The sequence below is a fragment of the Rattus norvegicus genome, chromosome 1 (assembly GCF_036323735.1).
Source record: "Rattus norvegicus strain BN/NHsdMcwi chromosome 1, GRCr8, whole genome shotgun sequence".
NCBI lineage: Eukaryota > Metazoa > Chordata > Mammalia > Rodentia > Muridae > Rattus > Rattus norvegicus.
In genome coordinates this window covers 93,744,127-93,764,472 of record NC_086019.1, presented here as the reverse complement: position 1 = coordinate 93,764,472, position 20,346 = coordinate 93,744,127, and the positions used below count along the sequence as shown (strand labels likewise).

At 53.8% G+C, this 20,346-nt stretch overlaps 2 protein-coding genes across 6 annotated transcripts in view; one reads left to right on the top strand and one right to left on the bottom strand.

Annotated features, from left to right (window-relative positions):
- Sipa1l3 (signal-induced proliferation-associated 1 like 3) overlaps positions 1 to 18,286 on the top strand; it is a 207,420-nt gene extending 189,134 nt beyond the window's left edge. For 4 of the 5 annotated variants that reach the window (XM_008759130.4, XM_039104443.2, XM_017588911.3 and 1 more), the window contains 6 exons: positions 6,571 to 6,736; positions 7,417 to 7,663; positions 9,805 to 9,948; positions 13,193 to 13,328; positions 14,809 to 14,890; positions 16,426 to 18,286. In XM_008759130.4, the coding sequence (XP_008757352.1) occupies positions 6,571 to 6,736; positions 7,417 to 7,663; positions 9,805 to 9,948; positions 13,193 to 13,328; positions 14,809 to 14,890; positions 16,426 to 16,569 (919 nt within the window). In that variant the 3' untranslated portion in view covers positions 16,570 to 18,286. The remainder of the gene's footprint in view (positions 1 to 6,570; positions 6,737 to 7,416; positions 7,664 to 9,804; positions 9,949 to 13,192; positions 13,329 to 14,808; positions 14,891 to 16,425) is intronic. The other variant, XM_008759131.4, reaches the window with a different exon arrangement.
- The window catches only part of LOC103689966 (MARCKS-related protein-like), a 980,777-nt gene that overhangs the window by 284,167 nt on the left and 676,264 nt on the right, over positions 1 to 20,346 (bottom strand). The window lies entirely within an intron of this gene.

The window sequence follows — 20,346 nt, the reverse complement described above, 5'->3', positions numbered from 1 at the left end:
GCATCTGCCACAACAGGGACACCATGCTGGCTCTGACCAACAGCTCTGGCTTCACTCTGCCACCAGAGGGATGGCAAGGGAGGGAGACCCACCACTGGCTGTACCTCAAGGTCCACCTCTAAAATGGGGTGGTGGTAGTTCCTACTACAGGGATGCTATGAGGTCTTTCAGGGTGTCTGATGAAAGCCACCCTGTGCTAGAGGCACAGGGCCAGAACATGGCAGCCTTCTCTGCTTAGGACCGTTTGCATCCATGGTTCCTCCACCCCAAAGGCTGGTCTAGCTGGAAGGCTGGCACTACCTCCCAGCTAGGTGGCTGTGTGGCCAGGGACAATTCAAGTTGCTAGAGCCGTGCTGGAGCCCGTCCTCCAGTATGCAGCCACACTGAGCCCACTCCCCTCAGAGCCACCGCATAGTATGTTATAGAGACATGATTTATAAGGCCCAGTGGTCCTGTCAGGGACTGAGAATTAGTCACAGGAGGCCCCTAGAACAGCTTCTACTGACCCCTTTACATAGGGCCTGCAACATTGTTGAGGGGTACTCACTGCTGGGGGTCCAGGCATGAACACCGCATCCATGAATCAGGACAACCACTCACACAGCACCGTGGAGGGGACTGGAGAAAATCTTGGCAGCAAGGAGCATCCCAGGACCTAGGAGAGTAAGCGGCCACAGGGGGTGACAGTCTTAATACAGCTGCTGCCTGTATTTAGCTCAGTGGTAGAGCGCTTGCCTAGCAAGCGCAAGGCCCTGGGTTCGGTCCCCAGCTCCGAAGAAAAAGAAAAAATAAATAAATAAATGCAGCCCCATGGGTCACACGACTTAAGTTTGCATCCAAGTTCCATACCACTTTGTTTTAACCAAAAACATCAGTGTCCTCGCCAGGGACGTAGAGATGGTGTGGGAATACATTTTTCATGGCTACCTGAGGAATACACACAGTTACACACGCAGCATCTGGCCACGGCCTAAGACCAGCACACTGAGCTCTGCTTGTCTGCTGAGGAAGTCCCTTTGTGGCTCAGAGCACATGAGGGCATGGCCACCCTCAGTTTCCCCAGCCGACAGTAGAGTTCTTCTGACACAGAAGTGGTATTGAGGGTTCAGTGGGCTGAGGATGCCGGCTCCTGGTGGTCGACGTCTGCTTCCAGGCTCCTTTCTTCCTCTGGCTCAGGAACCCCCCCAACTCCAGCTCAGTGCCACCCAGAAAAGAACCAGAGGAGCCTCTCCTGGGCACCAGCTACCCACAAACAGTAGGCCTGGCCCTACCTCTTCCCACTGGCCTCTGCCAGCCATGTTGGCAGAACCCTCAGCCCTGCCAGGCTGACAGCCATACTAATTAGCTTAATTAACCTGGTCCCAAGGGAGCCACCCCATCTGGAGGGCAGATGCCTGGGATGGCGCATAGCCACGCCTGTCTCGGTGCTTGCCTGAACTCCTGCCCTGTCTGCCAGAGGAGGAAGCCACCACACAGCTTCCTTTTCCTTCTGCTTCTTCAGTTTTTAAAATCATCACCATTTTATGTATACGGATGTTTTTGCCAGCCTGTGTTTACACCACATGTGTGCAGTGCTTGTAGAGGCCAGAGGAGGCATCGGAGCCCCCAGAACTGGAGTCGCAGGCTATACCGAAACTGTAGTTTGTGGGCCTGCACATGGGTGCCAGGAATCTAACTAGAGTTCCCTGGAAGAGCAGCCGGTGCTCTTAACCACCGAGCCATCTCTCCAGCCCCAGAGCTCCCTTCCAACCCTTCCCAAGTTGGCCCAGAACTTAGTACGTAGCTGAAGATGACCTGGGCACCCTCTCCTGCTTCTCTCCCCCAAGGGCTGGGCTTGCAGACGTGTGCTGAGCGTGAGTGACCCTATACACGTGATTATGTGGCCATCCCTTGCTCTGCACCACCTTCACGCCTGTCACCTGCACAGCTCAGAAGCAGAGGAGTTAACAGGTGGCTGTGAGCCACAGTGCGTGTGCCGGAGAGCAAATGCGGGCCTCCTCGAGGGCAGCGGATTCTCTTAACCCCCCCCCCAAAACTGTCACTGAACAGGGTAACCTTGAACTCGAGTCCCCCTGCCTCAGCCTCGTGATTACTTCAGTTCTGGGAATGTGCACCCTCTGTGGCTCCTTGCTCCCTTTTTTGTGTGTCAGCACAGATACTAACTGTGTTTCTGTGCCTTTCCCTTCGCATCTTTTGGCGATGGCTTTACAGTAGGGCCTTGCACTTAAGAGCCATGGAATGGCTTTCCCATGGGACTGGTATAGCCACCAACCCTAAGGTCATTAGATCTTAGAGACCAGAGTGTTGGGGTGAATAGTATTTGGGGTCTTCTACCCACCTTAGATCATTTAGTTCCCAAATCAAAAACCCAAAACCTCTGTGTTTATAATAACCCTTCAAGCACCAGAACTGGGCAGAGAGCAACCCTCTGTGCTATTTTGTCTACTTTCCTGACAATAACCCCAAGGTATTGCTTGCTATGTTCTACCTGGGCCGCTCCTACCCTAGCAGGCCAGCCCTCATAGCCATGCACTCAGGATCTGCCTTCCCCGTGCCAACTTCTTCCTTCTTCTCCCTCTCTCTTCTTCCCCTCTTTGTCCCTGCCTCCCCGCCAAGTCTGGGAACCAAAGCCCCACCTACCTCTCTTCTCTCTTCTGCCCAGCTACAAGCTGTAGGTATCTTTATTAACCAATCATGGATAACTTAGGGGGCAAGGTTTATATAACAAAAGCTGGTATGTATGATCTGCTAGTCTTACAGCAACCAGGTCAGTGTTTAGCATTTAGATACATAGCAGCATCAGACCAGCCAGAGAGCTGGACAAAGAAGAAAAGCACTGTTGAAGCCAGCCTCTCTCTGAGGAAATTATTTGTATTAGCATTTTAAGATGGAGCTTAAAGGTAGCAGGTCAGCCTATAATCACCCAGTGAGGGGCTGGGAGTGTGGCTCAGTGGGAGAGCCGCTGCCTAGAATCACCCAGTGAGGGGCTGGGGGCGTGGCTCAGTGGTAGAGCCCCTGCCTAGAATCCCCCAGTGAGGGGCTGGGGGCGTGGCTCAATGGTAGAGCCCCTGCCTAGAATCCCCCAGTGAGGGGCTGGGGGTGTGGCTCAGTGGTGGAGCCCTGCCTAGACTCTCCCAGTGAGGGGCTGGGGGCGTGGCTCAGTGGTAGAGCTCCTGCCTAGAATCCCCCAATGAGGGGCTGGGGGCGTGGCTCAGTGGTAGAGACCCTGCCTAGAATCCCCCAGGGAGGGGCTGGGGGCGTGGCTCAGTGGGAACACAATTGTTTATCATGGCCCTAGGTTTCATCCTCAGCATTATAAAAAATTAAAACAAAACAAAAAAATATAAATAAAAATTTTTTTGTTTGTTTTTTAAATCCATGCTAAGCCATGAGATAGTACCCATTTCAGTGTATTGCATGGGTGTTTTTACAGTCTTTCCAGAGGAGGAGGCTGGATGATTGCTTTCTCCATTAAAGCTACACTGAGACAGACCAGCTCCTCAACAGAGCAGAGGAACCTGCATTGAGGACCCTGAGAAAAGCCAAAATTCCAAGGTTGGGGAGGGAAGGTCTTCCACCCCCTCAGAAGAGCGTTTGTGGGAGACTTGCTTTGTCTGTCCTTCTGCCTCTTCCTGCTCTCCCCCCAACTGTAAACTTTTAATTTGCCCAGAGAACTCCTTCCTTGTAAGGGACAGAGACCGCATGCCCTAGGCCTGCAGGTTGACTTAGGCAGGCAGCCACTGAGAAACAAAGAAGATGCAGACCTCAGAGGCTCCCGCAGCCCAAAACATCTCGCTTCTCTGCTGGGCTCAGAGACTCTTTCTCCAGGAACAGTCAGTAAAGGCCAGGCGCCAGGCTGCTTTAGGCTGCTTTAGGCTGCTCATGACCCATGCTCATGGTAAAACAGACTCACAGTTCAGAAGGGAGAGCCCCATCTCTCCACAGTGGAATGGAACTCCTGCTCCGAGAGGTACCCATCAGTCCTCAGACCTCCCAGAAACCATGCTCTGTAAGCAAAGTATTTCCTAAATCAAATGTGACCGTGTTCCACATTCCCAATAGTCTTTCATTTTTCAGTCCGTCTGTGATATAAACATGGCAGTCAGAGCCAGGTGTGGTGACTCATGTGCTCACCCAAGCACTCAGGAGGCTGAGACAGGAGGATAGTGTGTTCCAGGCTAGCCTGAGCCACATAGCAGATCCTCTCTCAAAAGAGCCAAAAGAAGAACAAAGGAAAAGCAGGATAGGGGAGGCCGGCCGAGATGTGTGGTGTGGTGTGGTGTGGTGTGGTGTGGTGTGGTGTGGTGTGGTGTGGTGTGGTGTGGTGTGGTGTGGAGTATTTGCCTAGCATGCGTGAGGTCATGGGTTTGATCCAATCTTCACAGAGAAATTAACTAATTCAAAATAAGGGCTGGGGAGATGGCCCAGCGGTTAAGAGCGCTGACTTCTTTTCCACAGGGTTGACAATTCCAGCCTTCCTAAGTACCAGGTACACTAAAAAAAGTGCACAGAAATACATGTAGGCAAAACACACATATTCATAAAATAAAAATGTAAAAATTAAAATGAAAAATAAATTAGGTATGGCAGTATGTGCCTTTAATCCCAGTACTCTGGAGACTGAGGAAACCGGGTCTCTACATGTTCAAGGCCAGTGTGGCTACACAGAAAGTTCTAGAATATCCAGGGCTGCAGAGAGAGACCCTGTCTCAGAAAACAAAAACAAGCCTATGTTCATAGGAGTGACTTGGCTTTTGTTTGCTTGATTGTGTGTGTGTGTGTGTGTGTGTGTGTGTGTGTGTGTGTGTACATGTGTTTGTGTGCATATGTGCCAGCCAATGAGGGCATTGACTCCCTAGAGCTGGAGTGACAAGTGGTTGTGAGCCGCCCACCATAGGCCTTGTGAACCAAACTTGTGTCCTCTGGAAGAGGAGCAAACACTGAGCCTTCTCTCCAGCCTCTCATTTGGTTTAGTTCGTATTTTAAGACAAGATTTTATGTAGCCCAGGCTGGCCGAGGGTTCAGTACAGAGTACCTTTAACTCCTGATTCTTGACCCCACCCCCAGGTGTTCGGATTGCAGGTGTGTGCTGGCACCTGGCGTCCGGCACATGCTGAACCTGAGGGGCCTAGAGCTTAGTGCATGCTGAGCAAACAGCACGCCGAGGCCCAGCGCAAGGTGCTGTCCGCCCAGTGCAAGGCCTTGGCTGCTGTCAAGGACTCAAGTCAGAGCCCAGGTTGTCAGTCCTAGGCCAGGAGCCAGGCCACAAACAGAGGCAAGAGGAGGCCTGCAAGTCACACTGGCCCTTGGGGCTTCTGGGTAGAAGGCAAGGAGCCATGGGGGAGCAGGCTGGTCTGGAGAGAGTTGAGAGCCCACAGGGCCTCTGTTCCAAACATCGGCTTCTGTCAGGGGCCAGCTGGGTGCTTGACAGTAGCTCCCTGAGCGGGGCCTACCATATCAGAGGGTTAGCGTCCATGACCATCAAGCATGTCAGCTGGTTAGGCAGGCCTGGTGCTGGAGCCACCCTGAGAGCTCACATCTCGAGACACAATCACTAGTCAGAAAGTCATTGGGAATGGAGAGTCCTTTAAAACCTCAGATCCCACCCCTAGCGACACAGGTCCTAATCCCTTCCAAATAGATCCACCAGCTAAAGACCTACTGTGAGCTTCTGGGGGCCTTCCTCATTTAAAGCAGCACAGATGTGATGGGCTTGCCTGAGGGCTCACAGCAGAGCATGATTGAGAGCCAAGCCTGTCCTGTCCCTGCCCCAGTCCACTGTGGCCAAGGGACCCCAGAGGTAGTTCTGGAATGCTCTGGGGACAGAGCTGTGGGTCAGCATGATGTAGAGTGAGGAGGACAGTAGCCCACTTCCCACACCTTCTGGATCAGGAAGCATAGGGTGACAGCAGTTTGACCTCAGGACCCTGTGGTATGGGGGAGTGTTATCTCATGTGATGGGACAGAAAACCCCAGAGTTCCTAAAGCAGGGGTGATGACTTCTGGGGTAGCTCATCATTCTTATCAGGGACCTACCTGCTCACCTCCCCCTCACCCAGCTCTCATGAGTCCTGCCGCCCACCCATCCTCTTGGCATACCCATCAGGACACACATTGGCCTGCTCTCAGCTCCCTCAGAAGCAATCACAGACTGAAGAGTGGCTCAAGTCCGGAGTCTCACACAGTCAGTCTGTCCCTGGCTCCTCCCGGACATCACCTCAACACTTTGCTGGCTCTTCTGGGTGGATTCCTCCCTTGTCTCCCCTTCCCCCTAGATGTCAGCCCCTCTGAAGAATGCTTCCAATCTCATCCCTCTATTAACCTTATTTGCTTCAAAACAAGTTTCTGTCTCACACACAGGCTCCACTCTGTTCACTTGCCTAGAGTCAGTCCCCTCCTGCAGGTGGCTGTGCAGCCCCTGCCTGCTGTACCACAGCTCTCGGAGTAGCAGGTCCCCAGCACAATGAGCACAAGGAGCTGGGTGATGTAGATGAGGCCCAGGCTAGCCTTCTCCAGGCCAGACCCTAAGAAGCAGCCCACAGCCCTCTGACTCCAGTGTTCTCATTCCAGGCAGGTGGACACCAATGCAAAAAACGTCTTTGGTCAGCCACGGTTGAGGGCATCCCTGCGAGACCTCCGGTCCCCACGGAAGAATTACAAGTCCACCATCGAGGATGACTTAAAGAAGCTCATCATCATGGACAACCTGGGGCCAGAGCAGGATCGGGACACAGGGGTGCGTGTGCCTGGTGGCAAGTTCGGGAGGGGGTGGTGCTCTCCGCCAGCCCCTTTGGTGTCTGCTGCTCCTGTTGGGGAGTGCAAGTCTCTTGTTAGTCAGGGACAGAGCCAGGACTTAAGCCAGCTGGGGAAGGCCCCCGAAGACCCTGAGTCTCATGCCTTTCTCCCAGAGCCCAAGAAGAAAATGCTTCTTCTACCTAGCTCCTCAGAGCACAGCCACAAACAGGAAGAGCTCCCAGAAACAACTTAGGCTCTCACTCCCAAAGACAGTGAGACCAAAGCAGCAGGCACTGTGGTTCCTCCACTGCCCTGCCTGTCCCCCATTGTCAGGCCTGCTGTCTATGGGAACCAAGGCAGCTCTTCCCTGGGTATTGTGGCACACGCCTGTAATCCCAGCTCTCAGGAGACTGAGACCAGCCTGGGTTACATGGTTAGCTAAGGCCGTCTCTGAAAAGAGAAGGCATGTACGAAGTCAGCGAGAAAGTGCTTATATAAACTTATAACTGGAAGACAGGCTCAGAAGCCTGGGCACAGGTTGGGAGCCCTGGGGGAAGTCTAGTGCTTTGACCAGTAAAAGTACAAAAACAGATACTGAGTGGGCAAGAACTTGCCAAAAAGCCCCTGAGGCCTGACCCACAACCCAGCGTGCCAATCCCCTGTCTGACCCTGTCTTGGCAGCAGTCCCCCCAGAAGAGCCTGCAGCGGACACTGTCAGATGAGAGCCTGTGTAGCGGACGCCGGGAGCCCAGCTATGCCAGCCCTACCAGCCTGGAGCCTGGCCTGCCCAGCGACGTGCTCTTCACCAGCACCTGCACCTTCCCTTCCAGCACACTGCCCGCCCGCCGCCAGCACCAGCACTCCCACCCACCCAGCGGGGCACCCAACACCATTCCAGCCACTGGCAATGGCTTCCCAGAGAAGAAATGTGAGCCTGGGCATTTGGGGGCTGCAGGTTCCCCGGGGCAGGTGGGAGGCACCACCAGTCATAGGCGGCCGGGCCTTATCGGGGAGGGAAGGGTGCACTGGCGCTCCAGGGAACCACAAGGAACAACTATTACTGGGCAAGGACAGGAGCTCACATCCTCGGCCCCCTGGGTGCTGTGTCTTCTCAGCCTCCCTGCTCCCACCTAAAAGTCTTGTTTCCTGAACATTTACTTAGTGACCTGACTTCCCCAATTGTGCCATGCTTAGTGTGGGGTCCCTGGGCGACATTCCTCCACACCTTTATTTCATCTATGTATTTATGGGCTGTGCCCCATAAGTGGACCACTGGAACAGCAGCTCCTGTTATGTGTCCTGTTATGTGTCAATCCTTGGAGGTTGGAGGATCATGAGTTGAGGCCAGCCTAGAATCCTAGCAACACCCATCTCAACTGGAAAAGGAAACATGACTGCATAGATGCACTCCATGAGCCCTTCTCTCACGCCCTGACAGGCAGTGGGTACAACTACACCATGCTCACGTGGGCACAGCCCACCCAGACACATTGGAGGCTGTTTTTTCATGTGGGGCTTTTGTTTGAGTATCTGAGTAGCCCTGGCTGATCTGGGACTCACTCGCAGAGATCTGCCTGCCTCAGCTTCCTCGATGCAGAGTGCTGGGATTTTAGGCCATCCCTCCTTGCTGCCTTCCATACCCCGTGCTGGTAGGAGTGGCAGCTAGCCTCACTGCTGGTGTGTGCTGGCGAGAGCTGCATCGGGCGCTGCTCACCGTTAGGGTGTTAGGAAGTATATGGCGCCCCTTCTTTTCTGAATTCCAGACGGGTCTTAAGTTCACATGTGTTCTGTGCCTAGGATTTCAGCTGGGGCGTATCCCCACACCATCTAGCTAAGCCCCAGTATTTCACACACGTGGAGGCTGGATAAAGGGGACTCTGGGCTGTCTTAAGGTGGCCATATCATCCCTTAAAATCTTCCTGCAGTAGCCAAGTATGGGGGAGCACGCCTATGACTAGCACTTAGGAGGCGAAAACAGGAAGACCAGAGTTCAAGGGCAGTGAATTTGAAGCCAACATGGTCTAGTGAAACTTTGCCTCCAAAAGCTAACAGGGTTTTTTAGTCCTCTCATGGCACCCCCTGTCTGTGTATCTGTGTCCCTGCCTTGGTGTTCTGAGGCTGTAACCCTTCCTCCCTCGGCCCCTGCCTCAGGGCACCCCACACCTGTGCTCTTCCAGGTAGTCCAGCCTCTTCCTCCCGCCTGACAAAGCTACTGATCCGTCACAGGTCTCCCTGTGCTCGTCCCTTGGGGCCAGCACACTACCACACCTCCAAGTTTCCTAACTCACCATCTACCCAGGCCTTGATGGCCCTGCCTGCTCCTAGGTAGGGCCTGGTACCCAGGACGTACCCAACACTGAGCCAGAAGAGGCTGAGAGTTCTGTGTATGTAGGCCCAGACTCCGCTTCTGCCACACTCTCCAGCCTAGCATCCCTCCCCTCAGCCTGTCAGACTGTAGTCTCGGGGGTTCTCCCATCCACCCATGCCTGACCACTCTGCCCCCTTTCCCTATGACAGCCGCATCCACTCTGGGTGTCTCCCCTCTGGACTAGGAATACCCAGGACTCTGGGTGTTTGCTTCAGGAACACATAGGTTACTACACAGCCTTCCATAGGCCGTCAGTCCTGAGGAGATCTGCCATGGGATTGTAAGGGCATCATTGCCCTGCATTGCTGTGGAGAGAGCCAGATAGCCTGTCCACATCTCAGGGGTGGCCTGCACACCTCCTCAGGAAGGACCGAGACACTTCAGATGGTGACCACCAGGCTTGTCATTTCTCTGCTCACTCTGCTCTTCCAGAGCTACCCCAGGCCTCCTCAGTGGGTGTTCCACAAACCTGGGGCTGCTCCATCCCCGGCCTCCCCCATTGCAGAGCTTTGCTTTAACGTCACCTCGGCAGGACCTCCCAGTCCCATATATAGAGAGCTGCCCACACCACACAGACACCCAGCTCACAGTGGCCTTGCCCTGCTGGAGCCTCCCCCTGATGCGGAACAGTACGAAATACCTGTCCCTTCCACACTGACCAGCACGCTCAGCCACCTCCCTGTCTCCGCCTTCCCACATAGCTGCCATCTCAGCCTCGGAGCTCTCACTGGCTGATGGACGGGACCGGCCCCTGCGACGACTTGACCCTGGGATGATGCCACTACCCGACACGGCTGCTGGCCTTGAGTGGTCCAGCCTAGTGAATGCGGCCAAGGCCTACGAAGGTGGGTACCCTCCACCCAACTGCTCCTGGTCCGCAGTGGTTACCTGTCCTCAGAAGACAACTAGAGGGCCTGCGGCTTTGCCCAACCTCACGCCCGTGCGCCAGAGTCACGTGGAGCAAAGTCAAAGCCTTTCATTGTCATTTGCTAACCATGCAGCCCAAGCAGGTGACCTCTTCTGGTCCCCTGCTACCTGGTCTACGGAAGGAGATCCCTCACCATCTGCCTGGGCTACGTAATGGTCGTGTGAAAAATGGGCCCAGAGCAAGCCCTCCACAAACAGCGCCCCAACTGAAGGCTGCATAAGACCCATGTCCAAAAAACAAAGCAAACCCCTGTAGGCTAGCCTGGTCTACATATCAAGTTCCAGGACAGCCAGGGCTATGTAGAACGACCCTGTCTCACAAAAAGTCCATCCTGGTTGAGCAGTCGGACTACAGGTTACTGTTCTAAGTTCAGGAAACCGAGCAGGACCCAGAGTCCTTATTGCCACTGGCCTGCTGTTTGTAGGGCCACACCCCGTGTGTTAGAGAAAACTGTTAGCACTCTGGCCACCATATCCCCACCTCAGCCAGCAGGATGAAAGAAAGACACACACCTTCCCTCAGGGGAAGCCTTTACCAACCTCCTCTTTGCCAGACCCTCCGCCCACGGCTGGACCTATTCAGACTGGGAATTTGTGAACTGGGGGATAGCACGGGTGGAGTGCCCAGCTGTGGGACCCTGGGTTGTTGTCTTTCTTTTGTTTTGCAGGGGAGAGGTGGGTTGGGCTGGTTCTGGTTTTGGTTTGGCTTGGCTTATTGACTATGTTCGGTGTTTTGGGGGGTGGGTTGGTTTGGTGTTTGGGTTGGTTTGGATTGATTTGGGGAGGCAGGGTGTTTGGTTTGGCTTGGTTTGGTTTGGTTTTTCAAGGCAGTGCTTTCTCTGTGTAGTCCTGGCTGTCCTAGAACTAATTCTGTATACCGAACTGGCCTCAGACTTGGAGTTCTACCTGCCTCTGTCTCCTGAGTGCAGGAATTCAAGGTGTGGACCACCGTCTGCCAGCTATAAGACCCTGGGTTTATCTGTCTGTCTATCTGTCTGTCTGCCTGTCTCTGTTTTAGACAGATCTCATGTAGCCCAGATTAGTCTCAAACTCACCATGTAGCTCAGGCTGGCCTTGAACTCCTTCTTGGTCTGTCTACTGAGTACTAGGATGATAGGTATATGCACTGTGCCCAGCTCAGAATTCCCCAGCCTGGCCTCAGATTTGTAGTCCTCCTGCCTCAGCCTCCCCAGTGCTGGAATTGCAGGGCTGTGACACCACCCCTGACCCAGCCCAGCCATGTCGTGTTTCCTGTAATTCTGAATGCCCACCCTCTCAGCCCAGCCCAGAGTACCATCATCACACAGCATGTATGGACTGGGTGGGCATTTTTTATGCTGACCTCTCTATCCAAAAGACCATAGTAGAAAAGCAAGAATGATTTTAGTTAAAATGGAGCTTCTGTGCTTGTGTATCATGCATTCTGCCATCTAGCAGTAGCCCCAAGGACGTCAGGCTTATCCTGACGTCCCCACTGCAGTGTGGGGTCAGGCCAAGCATTGCTGGGATCCCTGATGTCGAGAGGGAGAGGGAGCGGTGGGGACAAGACCAGATCTAAAAACTAGGCTGGCTCCCAACATAGGAAGTACCAAATGGGTTGACAAGGAAACCGGAGACTGCCGCCTACGTGTGATCTCCAGCTTTGCCTGTGAGGAGCTTTGTGACAAGCCATTAACCCCTCATGCCTCAGTTGCTCATCTGTAAAATCTCTCTGCCCTACAAGTCATATTAGATAAACTTGTACTTGTTAAAGTGTTCATGAACCAACCATGGCAGTGCAGAGATAAGCAACAGTAGAGCCCTTGCCTAGAATCCCCCAGTGAGGGGCTGGGGGTGTGGCTCAGTGGTAGAGCCCCTGCCTAGAATCCCCCAGTGAGGGGCTGGGGGCGTGGCTCAGTGGTAGAGCCCTTGCCTAGAATCCCCCAGTGAGGGGCTGGGGGCGTGGCTCAGTGGTAGAGCCCCTGCCTAGAATCCCCCAGTGAGGGGCTGGGGGGTGTGGCTCAGTGGTAGAGCCCCTGCCTAGAATCCCCCAGTGAGGGGCTGGGGGCATGGCTCAGTGGTAGAGCCCTTGCCTAGAATCCCCCAGTGAGGGGCTGGGGGTGTGGCTCAGTGGTGGAGCTCCTGCCTATAGTAGATATGGTATAGTAGTATAAATGTAGTATGAGCTTTATTCTTGTGAGTTCAGATGAATTTTGGATATTTAACCCGAGAACCAGGAAAAGGACAGGAACCTCTATCTAATGAGTCCTCCCACGTCCAGGGGCCTGCCTGAGCTACATAGCAAGATCCTGTTTAAAATCTTCAGATTCTTACCTAGGAAGCGCAAGGCCCTGGGTTCGGTCCCCAGCTCCGAAAAAAAGAACCAAAAAAAAAAAAAAAAAATCTTCAGATTCTGGGCTGGAGAAAAGGCTTACTGATTAAGAAAACTTGCTGCTCTTCTAGAGGACCTGACTTGGTTCCCAGCGTCCACGCTGGGGGCTTACATCCACATGTAACTGTACCTCCAGAGAAATCTGACACTCTGCTTTGGCTTCCACAGGCAGCCACACACTGTGGCATACGCTCACATGGACAAACACATGTATATAAATAAAAAGAATGTTTCAAAAGAAAGAAAAGGAGCTAGGACGTGGTGGTGCACACCTTTAATCCCAGCTCTCGGGAGGCAGAGGCAGGCAGATCTCTGAGTTCAAGGCTAGCCTCATCTACAAAAGTCCAGGACAACCAGAACTACACAGAGAAACCCTGTCTCAAACAAACGAAAGGAAGGAAGAAAAGAAGAGAGGAGGGGAGAAGAAAAAGATATCATTAGGAGAACACAGATTATTTTAGAAAGCCCAGCTTGGTGGTACACACGTACAGATACACCATGAGAAGGCTAAGGCAGGATTTCCAGGGCTTTAAGGCCAGCCTGAGCTCAGTGATGTTTTGCCTACCAAAAAAGGGGGGAGGGGCCAAATGTGGTGGCTCAGGCTAAGGCAGGAGATTCACTGTAAGTTCAAGGCCAGCCAGAGCAGCAAAATGAAACCAGACCAGAGAGGAGTTGGTGGGAAGAATGGGATGAAGATAGGTAGGAATTGACAGGAAGAGTTGTCAGGAAGAAGTCAAGGCCCGCCTACCTGTCTACCCAGAACTTAACCTCCTTCTCCTTCTCCCTGGCAGTGCAAAGAGCTGTGTCCCTCTTCTCTCTGAACGACCCAGCCCTGAGTCCAGATATCCCTCCTGCACACAGCCCTGTGCACAGCCATCTGAGCCTGGAGCGAGGCCCCCAGACTCCTAGAACCACTCCCACCATGAGGTAAGTTTCCCTGGAAACGGGCCCATCACCGCCAGAGCTCAGCAGACAGCACACATGCACAAGACAGGAGTGAGCAGGCCCTGCAGGCCACCCAAGATGGCCCAGGACAAGGGGGCTTGTACTTCCAACTTTGAGCCATGCCCCCAGAGCGTCCCCCAGCCTCCTAGCTGTCTCCCATCTCCATTCATCCATCTGTAGCTTGATCCTCTGAAGATGCAGACTTGTCCTCACCCACTACACTGCTGGGCTGGTACAGACCATCTCAGCCTACTGAGGTGCTAAGACGAAGCTCCACCCTCAGGAGAGAGGACAAGGAGACAGGCATCAGCATCTCGCCCCGGCTCCTCTGACCGAATGCCGTGAATCTGAGTACTCACACTCAGCAGACAAAGCTTTAGGGGCCTTGCTGCCTGCGCGGGGCATTACCAGGGCACTCGAACCATCTGCATGTGCTTCCCACAGGGTTCTGTTTGCCAATGGACTACACGGTGCTTAATGGTTACTGGAAGCCTTTTTCTGAGGAAAACTGTGAGATGTATTTTGCCCCCTTCATAGCCCTGTCAGTCTTAGATCTTGACTCCCATCAGAAGGGTGGGGACAGGGACCTGTAGCTATAGAAAATGGGACCTGTGGCCCTTGGGCCCACTCCTGGGTTTTACCCTCCCTCCTCCCTCCATACTTACAGCTCCCCTAAGATGAGGACCAGGAAGGGGAGGAAAAGAGGAGGAGAGCTAGGAGGACCCAGCAGCCCCACCTCAGCCCTTCCCCAAACCTCTCCAAGTCTAAGATCCCCGAAGCATCGCTTTAGCATCAGCTCCATGCGGAGAGGAGCCATCCGCTCGCAGAGTGCCAGGCAGACCTGGGGCGGAGGGTCTCCACAGCTAGAACCCAGGCAGTGGGTCCCAGCCCCGCACTTGAGTGGGCAGCGTCCTCCGTCTCAGCCTGGGCTTCCTGTTCTGTAGCAGCCGTGTGGCACCTTTGCAGGCCACAGAGGGCAGTGATTCTGTTAAACCGAGCACTGAAGTGAATCGTGCCATCCTTGGTGGTGCTGTCCATTGGCCCACCATGGGCTTTATGGGCTCAGGATGGGCTCATCCATAATGCTCACTGCATGCAGGCTGAGTGAGTTCTTTGTGTCTCCTGAGTACACAAAGAATGTTCTTCCTAAAAGCACACGCATACCCCTTCTGAGGGGCGGATGCATATTTCAGGGCAGCTCCCACCTAGCCTTGGCCTGACCTGGTGCTGTCCTCAGCCTATACTCACAGGCGGCCTGGAGCCAGGGGTGGGAGGGCACTGCCTCTGGCTTCCCCACAGAGCTGCTTGTCTATGCCTTGCACACCCTGGGCTTTCAGGAAGGTGAGGACTGACCAGAGGCCAGAGGGCCAGTACCCCAAATCTCTTTCAGTTCTTGAGTACAAGCCCTCCTCCGAGGTTTCAGATCTCAGGATTGACCCCATCCCTTCCCTTGTCTCTCCAGTGAGGAGTCACCGCTGGATCTGACGGGCAAGGTGTACCAGCTGGAGGTGATGCTGAAACAGCTGCACACGGACCTGCAGAAGGTGAGGCCTCAGTGTGCCTTCGCCTCCCCCTCCCCCGCCTCTCTCCCCCTCCCCCTCCCTGTCCATCCCCTCCCTTTCCCTCTCCCCACTGCACTGGGCAGCACTGTCTCCCCCCCCCCCCCCCCGCCCGGACTCTGCCCCTCTGCTCTGGAATGCGATGACCAGGGAATTGACAAGTCAAGCAAGGATAGAGAAAATCAGCATGTAACTCAGTAGAGCGTTTGTCTAGCATGTACAAGGCTCTGGGCTCCAACACTGCCTGAGCAGGGCATGATGGCAGATGCTGTAATCCCAGCTCTCAGGTCAGTCAGCCTGAGACACACAAGGGTAGGCCTTCAGGTAATTATAAATAATTATAAATAAAAATGGGAGGCAAATGTTGGCCATCAAGGGAGTAATGGTAGAACAGATTACAGGACACCCATGCACGTGGGAGTCCATTGCAGCCAATTAGCGTTTCAGTCGAGCCTCGTAGTACCTCACATGCCTGTAACCCCAGTCTGAGCAGGGCAGAGACAGGAGGGTCACAGAGGTAGACACAGGTAGGGAAAGAGACAAAGAAATGACAGAGGACACCTGGAGCTCTCTTCAGACACAGGTACCTCTGCACGTGTGAGCACACACACATACACACACACACACACACACACACACGAAAGTTAAAATGGGTAAATGAATAGTAGATTTATCCAGCGACTACCATGCAAGGCAGGCTAATAACTTAATGGGAAATGGTCCAGGCTAGCCTTAATCCTCCTGCCTCCACCTCCCCATTCATTGCTGGGAAGCAGAGGCAGGCTGATCTCTGTAAGTTTTGAGGCCAGCTTGGATAGCCAGGACTACACAGAATCCCTGCCTCAAAAAGAACCAAAAAATAGATAAAAAATAAAAAGAAGACAGTCCTCTGTGGAAGGGCACATTCTTAGCAATGTTGCCGTTGTACCTGTGGGGTCTGTGCACCCATATCAGGGTGGAGGGGGATGAGAGGAGAAACTTTACTAATTCATTTATTTGAGGCGATGCAACAAGGCAGGACCCAAGTTCAGATCCCCATCCCAGTATTTAATGCTGCACAGCTTTGGTTCCCTGCGCTAGGATGTCACGTGACCCCGGAAGCGCAGAGCCTGCTCAGGCACCCTTGCCGTGGTGAGACTTGGCTGTTTCTTCTAGGAAAGCTTTGGTGGGGTGGGGTGGTAGCAGTGAGAAGGGCTTTCAGATGACTACTTCAGCCTGTCAGTGGTGGGGTGCACTGGGGAGGCTGAGGTCAACCTGAGCTACATACTAAGACCATATCTTAAAAAAGAAGAAGAAGAAGAAATTAACCTGCAGGCTTCCCGAAACACCTGTCACAGAGTTGAAGGCAGAGCATGAAGTCATCTGCCCTGGGTGGTTCTTCTGGAAAAGCAGAGCTGGGACTTGAACCCTTGCAGCCAGACATCTCAGGACCCAGTGGCTGTGGTCCTCTCCTGTCCTGAGCACTACCAGGAGCGCCTCAGCTGCCACACCTGACTAACCCAGCCCCTTCACCCTCCCAGGAGAAGCAGGATAAGGTGGTGCTGCAGTCAGAGGTGGCCAGCCTGCGGCAGAACAACCAGCGACTGCAGGAGGAGTCACAGGCTGCCAGTGAACAGCTTCGCAAGTTCGCAGAGCTCTTCAGCAGGGAGAAGAAGGAACTCTGAGCTGCCCTGGGCTCGGCCCCTGGACAGCCCTGGCTGGCAGGCAGTGGGCTTCTGGTTGCAGGGGTAACAGGGCATCCAGCCGCAGCCCCGCACCCACCGCCCTGCGACCTTCCGCTGTGTCTCAGGCCCCTGTCAGCTGCTCCCTGCCACCCCACAGGCCACCGTAGGCCACTCCTAGGACCCAGCTGCCTGGAGCTGTGACAGTGGGAGGGGCCCAGGAGCCCCTGCATGAGAACTATGGAACAAAGTGAGCCCTTCCTTCCCCCACTCCCTAGCACTCTGGGGCTCCTCTGTCCCCAGTGTACTACTGGCTCCAGGTAGCATGGACATCACCCCGAGTCCCCCTTCCATACAGCAGCCAGGAGCACTTTCACAGAGTTTAAATTATTTTCCTGGGGCCCCAGAATGGATGGGAACCGCTAGCACCCAGACCCACTCCTTTGAGAAACCCCATTTGTACAGCTAGGACTGTTTATATGATCTTTTTTACCATCTTCTCTCCGAGCAGCCACAGGCCCGTCTACCTTCGAGCTACTGATCCGGCCAACCATGGGCTCCTCCCCTAGGACAACTAGGCCACTGCCTCCCACTCCAGAGGCTTTGAGGGGCCTGGGGACAGGGCCGAGGCATAGCCTTCTCCCCCCCCCATATGGTCCTCTTCTCTTTTACAAGTCTCCCTGGCCACACTCCATCCCCCAGTGGCCACCAGACACGCTCACTGTGCTCCCCGGGGAGCACTCACAGTGCAGCCCCCAGCCCCCAGAGATTCTCCAAAGGCAATAAGGGGCAGCTCGGTGTGGCGACACGCTGCTTACCCAGGAAACATGAAACACCCCCCCTTTTTTTCCTTCTTTAAAAACAAACAGAAAAGAATATATATATATATATTTATTTTTTCATGTAGAGTTGTGCCGGAACACGTTTGAATGGCCACAGTCTGTGGATTCCCCAACCCCCGTGGGCTGGAGGTCGGTGTGAGGACCCAGAGTATATGGGGGAGGCAGTCAGCAAGTAGTTGGCAGCACAGATTGGACCCAGAGCCATAGGTGGCCCAGCCCTCAGACCAGGACAGGCGCTCTGCTCCTGATGGGCCAGGCTGAAGGGCAGGGCTTGAGGAAAGGGTACCCACAGCTCCCTGTGACCTGCTCTGACCCTGGGGAACCCTGGTTGTGAGGGAGCAGCCTGCCATGCCTTCAACTCACATGGGATGATGGTGGCAGACCAGGCCACCCAGTGTCCTCAACCCTGGCCACCCAGTGTCCTCAACCCTGGCCAACTACTGTGATGTCCCCCTCCTGATCCCCTTTCTGAAGGGTTCTCCAGCCCCCGCCCCTCCCTCTCCTCTCAGATTTCAACCTGGAGCCTTCCCCTCCCCCCTCCCTTCATCTCTTTCTTTAATGCGTCTCCTCGAATCTTCAGATCATTCAAATCATTTTGGGGACCTAATCATGTACATTGAGAATTGTAAATTATAATTTTTGGTTTTGTTCTATTATTTTTGTAAGAATTTCTGCAAAAAAAAAAGAAATCTATTTAATTTGAGGTTGATACTCTGATGACTGGAGATTAGCAGCAGGCTTGTTTTTTTCATGTTGATTTGTTCTTTTTGGATTTTTTATCATTCTTTATTGTCTTTTTTTCCCCCTCTTCCCATCCCTGTCTTGAGATTTCTGGCATGTTTCAGGAGGTTTCAAAGGAAATAAACGTTTCATAGAAATGGCTGGTGTGCTCTCTGGCAGCTGCCCGAAAGTCAGTGCTGGCTCCCTCCTCATAGGCTCATATCACACCCCTGCTGCACAGCACACAGCCCTGCAGCTTTTCCTAGGCATCCAGACAAGAAACCCGACCCTCAGGATGTAGAATGTGCTGAAGTTAGAAAAGAAGCTAGGTCTGCATTGTGGGCATGGTTACACAAACCTTTAATCCCAGCGCTCAGGAGACAAGGTGGGTGGATCTCTGTGCACTCTAGGCCAGCTTGTTGGAAATAAGTAGTTAGGGCTGCACCGAGACCCTGTCATCAAAGGGGGAGGGGACGGTCTACTTTTGCCAGGTGTGATGGTTCACACTTGTGATCCCAGCTCTCTGAGGCAGGAGGATCCCAGAGAGTTCAAGGCCAGTTGTATTGGTACACATCTGGAATCTCAGCCTTGGAGGTGAAGGGGCATCAGGAGTTCAAGACCTTCCTCAGCTACATAGCAAGTTTGAGGCCACCCTGTGCTTGACCCCAAGTGGTATCAAAGCCCTTAAAAAAGTGGCTGAGTGGTTAAGAGCACCCGCTGCTCTTCCGGAGGACCCCCCAGGTCAATGCGCACAGCTGTCTGACTCCACATCCATGGGACCCAATGCCCTCTTCTGGTATGTTAAAAAAAAAAAAAAAAAAAACAGGCAAAGTAAGGTAATAATGCACCTCTAATCCCGGCAGAGGGAGGTGGATCTCTTTGAGTTTGAGGCCATCCTGGTCTACATAGTGAGTTTCAGGGCAGCCAGGGCTACACAGAGTAAGTCTATCTGGAAACAAAAAACACGGGAGATTGCCGGGAAAGCAAGTACTGGCATGTTTGTGGGACTTGTGTGAAGCCTCTGGCTCGAAGGCCTCCGCTGGGCCCCAAGCCACACCCCTCCCCATCCCAGCTACATTTCTGTGCCCTGCCCCACCTACTCATCTCTCCACTGGGTCCCACTGTGCGGAGGACCTCTCTGTGCCAATAGAGCAGGGAGTGGATTGCAGCGGAGAGCTGCCCCGGGGTCCCTGGGGACCAGAGATAAAGGAAGATTGCCATCTAGGTAAAGGAAGTATATCAGACAAACTCCTGAAGCCTCAGCCAAAACCAGGTTTTCTATGGCCCTCCTGGCAGGACCGGTGGGGGCGGCTTGAAACTTGGGGCCCTGGATCTGTGTCCTGCCGAAACTGTGGACATCCGCGGGTGGGCGGGGCATGAGGCAAACTGACTATTTAGACTCAGGAATTCCACGGGAAGATCCTAAAGACCCGCCTCCTGTGGGAAGTCGGCCTCTCTGGACAGGACTGCCCCCTCCCCATCAGCTGTCTTTACGTTCTTCAAGTCTGAGCTGAACTGTGGTACTCCTCCGCACCCTACCCTCACCACCCCACCAAATGTCTTCCGAAAGGTGTTTGCCTAGTTCCAGGGGAGAATCAGCCCTCGCAAGGGTTTCCAGCTACTCAGACATCCTCACTCTCCACCCTCCTCAGGGCCCCATCCAGCCCAGCCCTCCCCCCACCAACCTGGGCCAAGTGGGGGAGGGAACCCGGGAACAAACTGTTCTCACATCCTCTCCTGGCCTGGGAGACATACCACCATCTCCCAACACCCCACAATTCACACGCGCACCCGCACCCGCACGCCAAACCCTGATGGCGCCTGCACTGCACCCTGTAGTCCCTTTCCCTTCTTGCCCCAGTTTTTCCTGCCCCTTCCCCCACTTCTCCTCAGCCTGCCACACTATCTCTTTGGCCTCATCTGCCTGGCACTCTCTAGATTTCTGTTGTCTGCACCCCCACACCCCTTTTTAAAGAGACGTCTCATAGCCCAGGAATGACATGTAACTCACCGTCCTCCTGCCTCAGCCTCCAGTGCTAGGATTCTGAGCCACATGGTGTGTTACCATCCTGGATGGCGGTCCTTACATTCTTTATTGCCTTCCAACAAAACCCACTTCCCTCAGCCCCGTGTCTTTTGTCTGGGGGCTTTGCCTGTCCCCTTACCACATTTTGTCCCTCTGACTTTGTAAATTTTCAGCTTGTCTCTCCAAATAGCT